General features: G+C 42.0%; 1 protein-coding gene and 1 pseudogene across 1 annotated transcript; both read left to right on the top strand.

Annotated features, from left to right (window-relative positions):
- Window positions 1–1786: 1786 nt before the first annotated feature.
- LOC113875802 (vomeronasal type-1 receptor 1-like) lies at window positions 1787–2671 on the top strand. The gene has a single exon (XM_027514475.1). It carries the CDS (start codon window positions 1808–1810, stop codon window positions 2669–2671), a length of 864 nt encoding a protein of 287 aa, XP_027370276.1. The 5' UTR covers window positions 1787–1807.
- Window positions 2672–13256: 10585 nt separating this feature from the next.
- On the top strand, window positions 13257–14311 carry LOC113876572 (annotated as a pseudogene).
- Window positions 14312–15194: the final 883 nt, after the last annotated feature.

Genomic DNA, 15194 nt, shown 5'->3' with positions numbered 1-15194 from the left:
CTGCTGCACTGAGCCTGGGATGAGGCCATGGCGAGTGCCAGTAGGTCCATTTCACCACTGCTCTTTTATTTTCTTGGTCCTGTGGAGCTCAGCAATGCCCATCCGCATTGGCTACCAGAACTAAGTGATCTGAGGGCCTCTTCCTCTGATGCCAGCCTTAAAGTTAAAGTGCTCAACATCACTCATTATCAGAGAAATGCAAATGAAAACCACAATGAAGTACCATCTCATGCCGGTCAATGGCTGCTATCAAAAAGTCTACAAACAATAAATGCTGGAGAGGGTGTGGAGAAAAGGGAACCCTCTTACACTGTTGGTGGGAATGCAAACTAGTACAGCTACTATGGAGAACAGTGTGGTGATTCATTAAAAAACTGGAAATAGAACTGCCATACAACCCAGAAATGCCACTGCTGGGTATACACACTGAAGAAACCAGAATTGAAAGAGACACGTGTACCCCAGTGTTCATTGCAGCACTGTTTACAATAGGGAGGACATGGAAGCAACCTAGATGTCCATCGGCAGATGAATGGATAAGAAAGCTGTGGTACATACACAGAATGGAATATTACTCAGCTATTAAAAATAATGCATTTGAATCAATAAGGTGGATGAAACTGGAGCCTGTTATACAGAATGAAGTAAGTCAGAAAGAAAAACACCAATACAGTATAGTAACACATATATATGGAATTTAGAAAGATGGTAACAACAACCCTGTATGCAAGAAAGCAAAAGAGACACAGATGTAAAGAACAGACTTTTGGACTCTGGGGGAGAAGGCGAGGGTGGGATGATTTGAGAGAATAGCATTGAAACATGGATATTACCATATGTGAAAGACATGAGCAGTCCAAGTTCGATGCATGAAACAGGGCACTCAAAGCCGGTGCACTGGGACAGCCCTGAGGGGAGGGGTGGTTCAGGATGGGACCACGTGTACACCCCTGGCTGATTCATGTCAGTGCATACAAAAAACCACCACAATATTGTAAAGTAATTAGCCTCCAATGAAAATAAATTAATAAAAAAAAGTTAGGGTGCTGGTATGAGGTTCAGATCCTTGACAGAGAAGCAAGGCATTGGGGGTTTCATTGTGGTTGGGAGGCTCTGTGCTGGGGGTGGGGTTCATGGTGAGCAGGTGTCCCAGAATTTCCCACCCATTTTGACGTGGGGTGATTTCTAAGTCATCCGATGTGTACAAGTCATTCTGCATTTCTCTCAAAGGAATTGATCCATGTGTAAGTGTTCTTGCTGTGTCCGTGGGAGGAAGGAGCCTCCTGTGTTGCCATGTTGGTGGCATCACCCGATACATTCTTGTAATAAGCAAGATGACCATAGAGGGGTCATCTTGCTAAAGGGGTCATCTTTCTAAAGGGGTAGAGTTTGTCTTTATCTCCTGTCACTTATTCATATACTTGTTATATATTTTAAAAGTTATTATGGCTCAACAATGTTGTTGAGCGAGACAGACATGGTCCCTATGTTCATGGACCTTGCTCACACACGTGTGGAGAACAGGAATACATGAGTCAATAGGAGTAATAAAAGTTTGTGATGGTGAAAGGTATGACTAATGTCAAATGTATGTTCTCCAGGTGAAACCATTTCTCTGGAATTTGACAGCATCTTTTTTTCTCAAGAGAGTTGCCAGTTGAGACCCCCTTTCCTAGTTGGTTCCGTAAGAAGACTGCTGATGTCATCACCGCACAGCCTCTCCTCTGCTCCAGGCCACTCTGACAGCCACTCCATGTCTTTTGAGAAAGATGTCCATGTGACTGCAAGCCAGGCAGCTCTGAAAACCATGTATCTTTTACAGATGGGAGTTGGGTCTCTGGCCAATGTCCTTCTTTTTTTCTACCACATCTCTCCTATCTTGTTTGGACACAAGAAGAGACCCACAGACACGATTCTCACCCACATAGCTGTGGCCAACCTTTTGGTTCTTCTCTCCTCGGGGATCCCCCACATAATGGCAGCTTTCATTTCAAGGAAGCCCCTGTCTCCTCTTGGGTGTAAATGTGTGTACTATTTACAGAAAGTGGCTCACAGCACCGCCCTGTGCTCCACCTGCATCCTGAGCACCTATCAGTCCTTCACTCTCACCCCTGGGAGAGAAGGGAGGTCACTGCTCAGGGGAAAAGCCCCCAGACTCACAGGTTCTTTCTGCTGCACCTGTTGGATATTCAGTATTTTAATGTACATTTATGTTCCTGTGAAAATCACTGCTTCACCGAACAGACACAATTATACTGATGCTCAGGCAGATTGGTTCTGCTCATCCTCAAGTCCCAGTGCAGGGATTGTCGTCCTGTGGTCCAGCTCAGATGCCGTGTTTATTGGCCTCATGGTCTGGTCCAGTGGCTCCATGGTGCTTCTCCTGCACAGACACCGCCAGAGGGTGCAGTATATCCACACCCCCACTGGGCACCACAGACGCCCGCCGGAGACCAGAGCCGCCCACACCACCCTGAGGCTGCTGGTCACCTTTGTTGTCTTCTATGTGGTGACTTCTATTCTTGCTTTTTATATTACTGCCTTTTTTGATTTTCGACAATGGTTGATACAAACCTCTGATGTCTTGGTTTCCTGTTTTCCCACCATTTCTCCCTTCCTGTTGCTCCTCAGGGATCCTAGAACTGCTAGGATCTGCTCTTTGAGTTGTTAGCAGATATGACTCAAGTTCTCACCTTAAATTTATCATATTTAGGAGACAGCTTAAATTTTAACAGAAATTATCCTGTAGCTAATCAGTACCAAGTTTTTTAATTGAGTCATAATGAATAAGTAATGTTACAGTAGTCATAATAAATAAGTAATATTACACCATATGGATATTTGTATATGTTGCAAAATGATCACCACAATTCTCCTTTACCATCTGTGCATCACTCCCTACACATGGTACAAATGCTTTCTTCCGATGAGAACTTAAAGTTTGAATCCTTTAGCACTTTCCAACAATGCAATGCAGTATGATCAACTATAGTCGCCATGCTGGACATCCCATTCCCATGACTTATTTATTTTGTAACAAGCTGTAGATGCCTGTTGACATTTGTATGTAAAATCCAATGAACAAAGAAGGTTAATTTAATGCAGGTGCTAACTTGGGGGATCTGAAAGTCAATCCATGAAATTATCTGCTCAGAAAAGACACAGGTCATTATTGAGGAAGCCATTCACCCTTGACCATGGCAGCTTTCTGAAAGAATACTCCTTTCTTGTGGATCATTTCAAGAGTTTGCACAAACTTTATCTCCATTAGTTGTGGGTAATATCTGGCATACATTATCCCATAATTCAGTTATTCGTCTCATTAAATATTCATTCATGGTGCATGGAGATGTTATTTCCTAGTGAAGATAAGAAATCTGAAAAGTGAAGAAGGTCTTTTTCTATATTACCTTCTCCTGTAAACCTGGATTTTCTTTACATATTCGACCGTCATTAAATTTTATTGTTTAGGCCGACACAATAATTGGAAGGACAGACTAGAGGCTTTCCTCTCCATGTTTGTCCCTTGAATATTTCATTCTCATCCTTGCAAACAGCAACTTGGGATTTATTTTCGGTTTGCCCTATCATACTATTCTTGTGTTTTATTTTGTCTTTTCTTTGGACATCATGGTATTTGGTCTGTTCATATTTTCTATTTCTTCCTGGTTCAGTCTTGGAAGGTTGTACCTTTCTACGGATTTGTCCATTTCTTCCATGTTTTCCATTTTATAGGCCCAAGTGGTCTCTTAAGATTTTCTGTATTTATGGGGTGTTGGTTGTACTTTCTAATCTTTCTTTTTGGATTTTATTGATTGAGATCTCCCCCTTTTTTTTCTTAATGAGTCTGGCTAAAGGCTAATCCATTTTGTTTATCGTTCCAAGGAACCAGCTTTTACTTTCACTGATCTCCTCTATCACTTATTTTTCTCTCCATTTTATTTATTTCTGCAGTGAGCTTTATGATTTCTTTCTTTTTAACTTTGGGTTTTGCTGTCCTTCTTTCTCAAGTTCTTTTAGGTGTAATATTAGGTTGTTTAGCAGAGTTTTTTTTTTTTTTTCTACTTTTGGGCTTGTATCTGTATAAACTTTCCTCTTAGAACTGTTTTTGCTACATCCCACAGGTTTTGAGTCATCATGCTTTCATTTTCATTGTCTCTAGGATTTTTAATTTCCTCCTTGATTTCTTCAGCAAACCACTGGGTTTTCAGTAGCATGTTGTTTAGTCTCCACATGTTTGTGTTTTTTTTTTCTTCAGGTTTTTCCTTGTAGTTGATTCTCGTCTCAAAGCATTGCAATTGGAAAGACTTTTGAGATCATTTCCATTTCCTTAACTTTACTGAGGCTTGCTTTATGACCCAGCCTGTGAACCTCCTGTAGAACAACCTACATGCCATTGAAGACATTGTGTAATCTGCTGCTTTTGTATGGATGCTCAATATCTACCAACTACAGACTCTAAGGTCTAATGTGTTATTTTCAGTCTGTGCTTCCTTCTTCATTTTCTGCCTGGGTGATCTATTTACTGATGTAAGTGGAAAGTTGAAATCCCCTCCTATGATTGTGTTTCTGTTGATTTCTCCTTTTATGTCTATCAATATTTGACTTATACTTTGAGGTGCTCCTGTGAAGAATCAATGCTCGAATTGTGGTGCTGGAGAAGACTCTTGAGAGTCTCTTTGACAGCAGGGAGTGCAAACCAGTCCATCCTAAAGGAAATCAACCCTGAATATTCATCAGAAGGACTGATGCTGAAGCTGAAGGTACAATACTTTGTCCTCCTGATGGGAAGAGCCAACTCAATGGAAAAGACCCTGATGCTGCAAAAGATTGAGAGCAGGAGGAGAAGGGGACAACAGAGGGTGAGATGGTTGGATGACATCACCAACTCAATGGAACTTGAACTTGAGCAAACTCTGGGAGATATCAAAGGACAAGGAAGCCTTGATGTGCTGTAGTTCATAGGGTCGCAGAGAGTCAAACACTACTTAGCAACTGAACAACAACAAATGTTGGTGCATATATATTTAAATTATTTTATCTTTTTCTTCAATAGATCACTTGTCCCTTGTTCATTATGTAGTGTTCTTCTTTGTCTCTTCACAAAGTCTATTTTATCTCCTATCCAATTCAAATGGCTCAGAACCTAGAGACAGGCTGGTGTTCCAGTGAGAATCTCTAGGAGGGGGATCCATGGGTGACTTAGAACAGATTATAATCTGCTTATAGAGTCATGTGGACACGAGGGAGACCTGAGGGCTGTGAGGAGGGGAACACCGGCTTCAAAGAGATTATTTTCCAGATTAAACAGTCCGAGATCATATATAGAAAGTGTTGTGAGACTTAAACTCAGGAGAATGCCCAGCCTCCAGATCCCATATTGATGATCAGTGAGAATACATGTTGGAACAGTTTGGAAAAGTGAGACCATGAGGGAAAATGCCCAACAGGAGACACAGTGAAGGCAGCCCCGGTGCTCTGTGAGTGTCCCTCCCCCAGCTATGACTTTCACTGTAAACTTGGGTTCTCCCACAGGGAACTCAGAAACCTCTCCCTGCCCTCTGCTCAGCTGCTCACGGGGACCTTCTCAGTAATTGCCAGGAATTGTCACTAGTCCCCAGGTGTGGGTGAGGGTGACGAGCACTGGGGGTAAGATCTGCCCCCCACTGGAGACGCCCCAGACTCTCCATGCAGACAGTGTCATCTCTGCTCCAGATGACATGATAATGGCTCCTCTGTGGGGAGATTGGGCCCAGGACCCTGTCCCTATAACTGGGGCCCATCCTGACTGACACCTCCCTGCACAGAGTGTGGCGCCAAGTGAAGGCAGGTGAGTGCTCCCTTGTGTTCAGTCTCAGGGCAGGAAACAGGAGAGCCGGCTCTCAGCAGGAGAGGAGCTCAGAGCTGTGTGGTCAGCGCCTTGGGCAGGACAGGTGCTCCACTGCCTTGTCCTGAGCGGCCCTGTCCATGCCCTGGCTGGCAGGTGAAAGTTGGGAATGTGCTGGGGTGTGTATCTGAGGGGGACCAGAGCTGTGAGTTCACTGAAAATCTCTGTGTCCTGGGGTCCCTGACAATGAGGGGAAGAGGGAGGGGGTCATTGTGTAATCTGTGCCAAGCCCTGTATGAGCAGAGCCCCAGGCTTCTCAATCTTGTATAAAAGGTTCTAGTGACCTCCTCGAACCTAATTGGTTAGTGCTGGATGTGAGTAAGGTGAGATAAATTGATGTGCAGAGTTTCGGTTAGAACCTGAAAGTCCTGAAATAAGATCCAGTGACAGACACATACACACACAAACAGAAACACAGAGAGAAAGGCTGCCCTGTAACAACCTTCACATGTTCCTTCATGCGCTGCAGTTGGCTCAGGCATTTCTGTCATGGTATTCCATTGAGATTCTGCATTTGTGTTATGTATGTCAGTGTGGCTCATGTCTTCCCCTCTCTAACTGAATGGCAAAACGTCCTCAGCCTTTTTAACTTGAGCAGCTGCTGTTACCGTGCAGTCACTCAGTCGTGTCTGACTCTTTGCGACCCCATGGACTGCAGCCCGCCATGTTCCTCCATCCACGGGATTTCCCAGGCAAAAATACTGTAGTGGGTTGCCATTTCCTTCGCCAACCCCTATGTATAAAATGACAATGAGAAGCTACAGTGTAGCACAGAGAACTCTACTCAGTGCTCTGTGGTGACCTAAATGGGAGGGAAATCTAATAAGGAGTGGGTAAGTATATATGTATAGCTGATTCACTTTGCTGTACAGGAGAATGTAATGTAACATTGTAAAGCAACAACACTTGAATGAAAAAATACTCCACTGTATAACGCACCACAGCTTCCTTATCTATTCTTCTATCAGTAGACCCTTGGGGTGTTTCCACGTCTTGGCTGTCGTAACACTGTACCAGTGAACACGGAGTGCAGGTATCTTTTCCTGATCGTGGTTTCTTTTCCTTTGATCTATCCTAGAAGTGTGACTGCTGGCTGGTATGGGAGTTCTGGTTTTAACTTCTGAGGAACTGCCATAACGTTTTCCACGAGGATGTACCAGTTTACATTCCCAACAGTGTGTAAAGTATTTTTTTCTCTCAACCTCCTTGCCAGTGTGTTGCCTTTTGGATTTTGGAGAACAGACAGACTAACAGGTGAGAGATGTTATCTCATTGTAATTTTGATCTGACGACTAGAGATATTGAACTCCTGTCCATGCACCTTTTAACTCTTTGTATGTCTTCTTTGGAAAAATGTCTGTTCAGGTCCTTTGCCCATTTTGGGGGGGAGAGGGAGAATAGAGGAATTTTAATTCTTTTGTGTTGACATTTGTACAATAATAATATATTCTATAATTAAACAATTTATTCAAAAAACTAACATATACTTCTCACCCTTGCCCCAGCTATATTTCTTATGCCTGCCATCTTAGGGTTGATGCCTCCATCCCCCTAGCCTGGAAATCTGGGCCCCCACTTTGACTCTTCATCCTCCCATCCAGTCTCCATGTCCTGTCCTTTCCACTTTCTGAAGCCATTCCTAGTCCATTTTTTTATACGGAGGTATACCTGATATATAACATGTGCTAGTTTCAAGTATACAACATAATCATTCAATATTTGTATGCATTATGAAATGATCACTATATAAGCCTAGTTAATATCCATCACCATATACAATTACAATGTTTTTCTTGTGAGGAGGATTTAAAAATGTACTTTCTTCACAATTTTCAAATATGCAAAACAGTATTATTAACTATAGTCATTCTGCTGTATATTACATCCCCCAGATTTAGTCCATCCTTTATCCCCATGTCTCTGCCATTACTCTGGTAAAGACCACAGCTACCTCTTGCCTCATGGTCGCAGCATCTTCCCAGGTATCTCTGCCTCTCCACTCACTGTCCACATAGTCCCAAGTTCATGCTTTTCAATGTTTATATGATTGTGGCACTCCCCATGCCAGTAGAATTAAATTCCAGTCCTCAGAGCTCTTCAGTCTGTTCTGGTGACTTTTTAAAATTCTCACTCCCTTTCAGCCATCAACCAGACCCCTTTACATTTCCTTTATACCCTTCAAAAATATCTCCTGAAAAGAAAAGAAAAAAAGATATAAAAGTATCTTGCAAGAACTGACTTGAAAAAAAAAAAGGTAAGTGGAAAGCTCTAAGTTCAATCTGAGATACTGTTAAAAAACAGAAAAGTCCAGTTCTTAAAGAGCATGTTTGAGGGCCTTGCTGTTAAAAAGAAATCCATCCTATTTAGCTGAGGTATATAATTGAGGAAAAACCTAATTTATGGGCTTCATCAAATGGAAAAGTGTCCACATAAGAGAATGGGTGTCAGTGGTTTGAAGAATAATCCTGGGGACAATAATGGAGCCCTTTGTAATTTTTAAAAATATTTGTTGATTCCTTTATTTATTTTTTGTCTGCACTGGGTCTTTGTTGCAGCGTGCAGGCTTTCTCTCGTTGCGAGTAGAGGCTACTCTCTAACTGCAATGCACAGGCTTCTCACTGCGTGGCTTCTCTTGTTGTGGAGCTTGGGCTCTAGGGTGTGCGGGCTTTGGTAGTTCAAGCTCCCGGCTCTAGGGTGTGGGCTCAGAGTTGTGGCACTCGGGCTTAGTTGCCCCAAGTCATGTGGGATCCTCCCGAACCAGGGATCAAACTCATGTCCTCTGCCTTGTCAGGCAGATTCTTAACCACTAGACCACCAAGGAAGTTCCAAGGAGCACTCTTAAGGCCATGTCACAAATGATCTCACAGGCTCCTCTGTCCATGGAATTTTTTCCAGGCAAGAGTACTGGAGTGTGTGGCCCTTTCCTCCTCCAGGGGTCTTCCTGCACCAGGGCTTGAAACTGCGTCTCCTCAGCTCCTGCATTGCAGGCGAATTCCTTGCTGGTGAGCCATTAAGTGACTACCGGGTATAAACTCTGAGCCTTTGACCCTCCTCTGCCTGTTTCAAACTGGATTATTTGGGGATCTGCCCAGATTGGATATTCACTCATTACTGGTGTGTGGTTGCTAATATTGTCTCCTATTGTACAGCTGCATTTTCATGATTTCCTTTGCTCTGAGGAGGCTCTTACGTGCTGCACCACTCACTTACCTTTGCTGTTGTTGTCAAATCCAAACCATTATGACCAAGACTAATGTCAGGGAGCTACTTCTTTCCTCTGGGAATTTCATGGCTTCACATTCTTTACATCCAAAATCTTTAATCCCAGTTCAGATCATTTCTGTGTGTGATGTAAAATAGCGCCGTCTTTTTCAGTGTTTGAAAGTGAGATATAATTGACATAACGTTATGTTCAGTTTTCTGGGTACAAAATAATGATTCACTGTTTGCATGTATGCAGTTGATCACAGTGTGTCTAATTAAAATCTATGATATACATAGTCACAATTTTTTTTCTTCTGGTCAGAATTTTTAAAGGTATCTTAGATGTGGATTTCCAATTTTCCAAATACCATTTATTAAAGAACTATCCTTTTACAATTATGTATCCTTAGTGCCTTTGTGACTGATTAGCCAAAGGAGCATACATTTAGTTCTGTGCTCTCTATTCTGTCCCACTGATCTGTTTTTATGCCTATAACCATATACTGTTTCTGTTACCATAGATTTGACATATATTTAGAAATGAGGAAGCTCGATGTTTTGTTCTCTCTCACAAGATGTTTAGAGTATTTGGGAGTATTTTATGGTTGCATACAATTTGGGGATTTTTTTTTCTATTTCTGTGAATAATGACAAAATTGGTGAACTAACCAACAATGCTGTTGAACAAAATAGATAATAACCATCACTTTTAGACCCTGCATGGAGAAGCGAACATGCAGGATGTAAAGGTAAATACAAAGCAAAACCAAATAAATAATGGTGAATGCCTTTAACTGGTGTCTGGATTATGTTATCCTAGAAAGTCATTCTCTAGACTGTAAGACTTTTTTTTTTTTTTTTAGCACAGCGAACTCACTCAGTGCTCTGTGGTGACCTGAAATGGAGTGAAATCTAATAAGGGTGGTACGCTATATGTATCGGCTGATTCACTTTGCTGTACAGGAGAATGTAAGTAAACATTGTAAAGAACACCACTTGAATGAAAAAATACTCCACTGTATAACGCACCACAGCTTCCTTATCTATTCTTCTATCAGTAGACCCTTGGGTGTTTCCACGTCTTGGCTGTCGTAACACTGTACCAGTGAACACGGAGTGCAGGTATCTTTTCCTGATCGTGGTTTCTTTTCCTTTGATCTATCCTAGAAGTGTGACTGCTGGCTGTATGGGAGTTCTGGTTTTAACTTCTGAGGAACTGCCATAACGTTTTCCACGAGGATGTACCAGTTTACATTCCAACAGTGTGTAAAGTATTTTTTTCTCTCAACTCCTTGCCAGTGTGTTGCCTTTTGGATTTTGGAGAACAGACAGGACTAACAGGTGAGAGATGTTATCTCATTGTAATTTTGATCTGACGACTAGAGATATTGAACTCCTGTCCATGCACCTTTTAACTCTTTGTATGTCTTCTTGGAAAAATGTCTGTTCAGGTCCTTTGCCCATTTTGGGGGGGAGAGGGAGAATAGAGGAATTTTAATTCTTTTGTGTTGACATTTGTACAATAATAATATATTCTATAATTAAACAATTTATTCAAAAAACTAACATATACTTCTCACCCTTGCCCCAGCTATATTTCTTATGCCTGCCATCTTAGGGTTGATGCCTCCATCCCCCTAGCCTGGAAATCTGGGCCCCCACTTTGACTCTTCATCCTCCCATCCAGTCTCCATGTCCTGTCCTTCCACTTTCTGAAGCCATTCCTAGTCCATTTTTTATACGGAGGTATACCTGATATATAACATGTGCTAGTTTCAAGTATACAACATAATCATTCAATATTTGTATGCATTATGAAATGATCACTATATAAGCCTAGTTAATATCCATCACCCATATACAATTACAATGTTTTTCTTGTGAGGAGGATTTAAAAATGTACTTTCTTCACAATTTTCAAATATGCAAAACAGTATTATTAACTATAGTCATTCTGCTGTATATTACATCCCCCAGATTTAGTCCATCCTTTATCCCCATGTCTCTGCCATTACTCTGGTAAAGACCACAGCTACCTCTTGCCTCATGGTCGCAGCATCTTCCCAGGTATCTCTGCCTCTCCACTCACTGTCCACATAGTCCCAAGTTCATGCTTTTCAATGTTATATATGATTGTGGCACTCCCCATGCCAGTAGAATTAAATTCCAGTCCTCAGAGCTCTTCAGTCTGTTCTGGTGACTTTTTAAAATTCTCACTCCCTTTCAGCCATCAACCAGACCCCTTTACATTTCCTTTATACCCTTCAAAAATATCTCCTGAAAAGAAAAGAAAAAAAGATATAAAAGTATCTTGCAAGAACTGACTTGAAAAAAAAAAAGGTAAGTGGAAAGCTCTAAGTTCAATCTGAGATACTGTTAAAAAACAGAAAAGTCCAGTTCTTAAGAGCATGTTTGAGGGCCTTGCTGTTAAAAAGAAATCCATCCTATTTAGCTGAGGTATATAATTGAGGAAAAACCTAATTTATGGGCTTCATCAAATGGAAAAGTGTCCACATAAGAGAATGGGTGTCAGTGGTTTGAAGAATAATCCTGGGGACAATAATGGAGCCCTTTGTAATTTTTAAAAATATTTGTTGATTCCTTTATTTATTTTTGTCTGCACTGGGTCTTGTTGCAGCGTGCAGGCTTTCTCTCGTTGCGAGTAGAGGCTTACTCTCTAACTGCAATGCACAGGCTTCTCACTGCGGTGGCTTCTCTTGTTGTGGAGCTTGGGCTCTAGGGTGTGCGGGCTTTGGTAGTTCAAGCTCCCGGCTCTAGGGTGTGGGCTCAGAGTTGTGGCACCTCGGGCTTAGTTGCCCCAAGTCATGTGGGATCCCTCCCGAACCAGGGATCAAACTCATGTCCTCTGCCTTGTCAGGCAGATTCTTAACCACTAGACCACCAAGGAAGTTCCAAGGAGCACTCTTAAGGCCATGTCACAAATGATCTCACAGGGCTCCTCTGTCCATGGAATTTTTTCCAGGCAAGAGTACTGGAGTGTGTGGCCCTTTCCTCCTCCAGGGGGTCTTCCTGCACCAGGGCTTGAAACTGCGTCTCCTCAGCTCCTGCATTGCAGGCGAATTCCTTGCTGGTGAGCCATTAAGTGACTACCGGGTATAAACTCTGAGCCTTTGACCCTCCTCTGCCTGTTTCAAACTGGATTATTTGGGGATCTGCCCAGATTGGATATTCACTCATTACTGGGTGTGTGGTTTGCTAATATTGTCTCCTATTGTACAGCTGCATTTTCATGATTTCCTTTGCTCTGAGGAGGCTCTTACGTGCTGCACCACTCACTTACCTTTGCTGTTGTTGTCAAATCCAAACCATTATGACCAAGACTAATGTCAGGGAGCTTACTTCTTTCCTCTGGGAATTTCATGGCTTCACATCTTACATCCAAATCTTAATCCAGTTCAGATCATTTCTGTGTGTGATGTAAAATAGCGCCGTCTTTTTCAGTGTTTGAAAGTGAGATATAATTGACATAACGTTATGTCAGTTTTCTGGGTACAAAATAATGATTCACTGTTTGCATGTATTGCAGTTGATCACAGTGTGTCTAATTAAAATCTATGATATACATAGTCACAATTTTTTTCTTCTGGTCAGAATTTTAAGGTATCTTTAGATGTGGATTTCCAATTTTCCAAACATCATTTATTAAAGAAACTATCCTTTTACAATTATGTATCCTTAGTGCCTTTGTGACTGATTAGCCAAAGGAGCATACATTTAGTTCTGCACTCTCTATTCTGTCCCACTGATCTGTTTTATGCCTATACCATACTGTTTCTGTTACCATAGATTTGACATATATTTAGAAATGAGGAAGCTCGATGTTTTGTTCTTCTCTCACAAGATGTTTAGAGTATTTGGGAGTATTTTATGGTTGCATACAATTTGGGGTTTTTTTTTTCTATTTCTGTGAATAATGACAAAAATGGGTGAACTAAATCAACAATGCTGTTGAACAAAATAGATATAACCATCACTTTGTAGACCCTGCATGGAGAGTGAACATCAGGATGTAAAAGTAAATACAAAGCAAAACCAAATAAATAATGGTGAATGCTTTAACTGGTGTCTGGATTATTTTATACTGGTAAAGTCATTCTCTAGACTGTGAGACTCTTTTTTTTTTTTTTTCCAGGAAAAATAAAATATGGAAATCCTTGTGCAGTACTAGTTCTCTAAGAAGACAGCTGATGTCACCACCACCACCATAGCCTTCTTTCTGCTCCAGGACACTCTTGACATCCTCTCCATGTTTTTTCACAAAGACGCCCTGAGAACCACAAGTGAGGCTGCTCTCCAAATCACGTATCTTATACAGATGGTGATAGGGTCCCTGGCCAATGTCATCCTTTTCTTCCACAGCATCTCTCCAGTCTTGATTGGCCAAAGCCAGAGACCCACAGACATGATTCATACCCACATGGCGGTTGCCAATCTCTTGGTTCTTCTGTCCCCTGGCATTCCCCACACAATGGCAGCTTTATTCCAAGGAATCCTCTGTCCAGGCTTGGATGTAAGTTTGTGTACTACTTACAGAAAATGGCTCGCAGCACCGCCCTGTGCTCCACCTGCGTCCTGAGCACATATCAGTCCTTCACTCTTACCTCCAGGAGATTGGAGTGGGTGGTACTCAGAGGAAGGGCCCCCAAGGTCATTGGTCCTTCCTGCTGCACCTGCTGGATGCTCAGTTTCTTAATGTACATCCCTGTTCCTCTGAAAATCACTGGTCCACAGAACATGCACAACTATACTGATACCAAAGGCACGTGGTTCTGTTCACCCTTACCTACTGAAATACGTACGAGCTATTTGTGGTCTATCTCTGATGCCATGTTTATTGGCCTCATGGTCTGGTCCAGTGGCTCCATGGTGCTTCTCCTGCTCAGACACTGCCAGAGGGTGCAGTATATTCACACCCCCACTGGGCACCACAGATGCACCCCGGAGACCAGAGCCGCCCACACCATCCTGATGCTGGTGGTCACCTTCGTCACCTTCTACTTCCTAAATTCTATTCTGTCTTTTTATATTGCAGCCTTCTTTGATATTCGTTTATGGTTGATACAGACCTCTAATGTTTTGGGTTCCTGTTTTCCCACCATTTCCCCTTTCCTGCTGCTTCTTAGAGATCCTAGAACTCCTAGGTTCTGCTCTTGACTTGTTAGAATATATGGTTAAAGTGCTAAATATCTAGTAGTCACTTTCAATAATCAAAATTATTCTGTAAGCACTCAGTATCCATTTTTTTGAGGTATGATTCACACATAACCTTGTGTGAATTAGTTTCAGATAGACAACACAAAGAATGGGCATTTATTTATGTTACAGAATGATCATCGTAAGTCTAGTACATCCCTGCACCTTCACAGACAATACGACTTTCTTTCTTGTGATATGAACTTTGCCATGTTTATTGATTCTATTTAGTTTTTTAATTATTTGGCTGTGGGGCACACGCGATCTTCGTTCCAAAACCAAGGATCAAATCAGGACCCCCTGCAGTGGAAGATTCAAGTGTTAACCACCAGGGAAGTCCCTGTGATGAGAACTTTGAAGGTTGACTCTCTTGTTGTTGTTCTTCAGTCATTAAGTTGTATCCAACTCTTTGCTACCCCATGGACTGCAGCACACCAGGCTCCCCTGTCCTTCACCATCTCCCGGAGTTTGCTCAAAATTCAAGTCCACTGAATGTGATGCTATTAAACCATTGCATCCTCTGTCACTCCCTTCTCCTTTTGTCTTCAGTGTTTCCCAGCATCAAGGTCTTTTCCAATGATTCGGCTCCTTGCATCAGGTGCCAAAGTATTGGAGCTTCAGCTTCAGTATCAGTCCTCCCAATGAATACTCAGGGTTGATTTCCTTTAGGATTGAATAATTAGATTCCCTTGCAGTTCAAGGCACTCTCAAGTCCCAACACCACAGTTCAAAAGCATCAATTCTTAATTGCTCAGCCTTCTTTTTGGTCTAGCTCTCACATCCATACATGACTACTGGAAAAACCATAGCTTTGATGATCTGAACCTTTGTCAGCAAAGTGATGTCTCTGCTTTTTAATATATTGTCTTGACCTATCATAGCTTTTCAT

This window comes from Bos indicus x Bos taurus, chromosome 18, assembly GCF_003369695.1.
Source record: "Bos indicus x Bos taurus breed Angus x Brahman F1 hybrid chromosome 18, Bos_hybrid_MaternalHap_v2.0, whole genome shotgun sequence".
Classification (NCBI taxonomy): Eukaryota; Metazoa; Chordata; class Mammalia; order Artiodactyla; family Bovidae; genus Bos; species Bos indicus x Bos taurus.
Note: the sequence above shows the minus strand (reverse complement) of the source record. Positions and strands in the feature narration are given on the sequence as shown.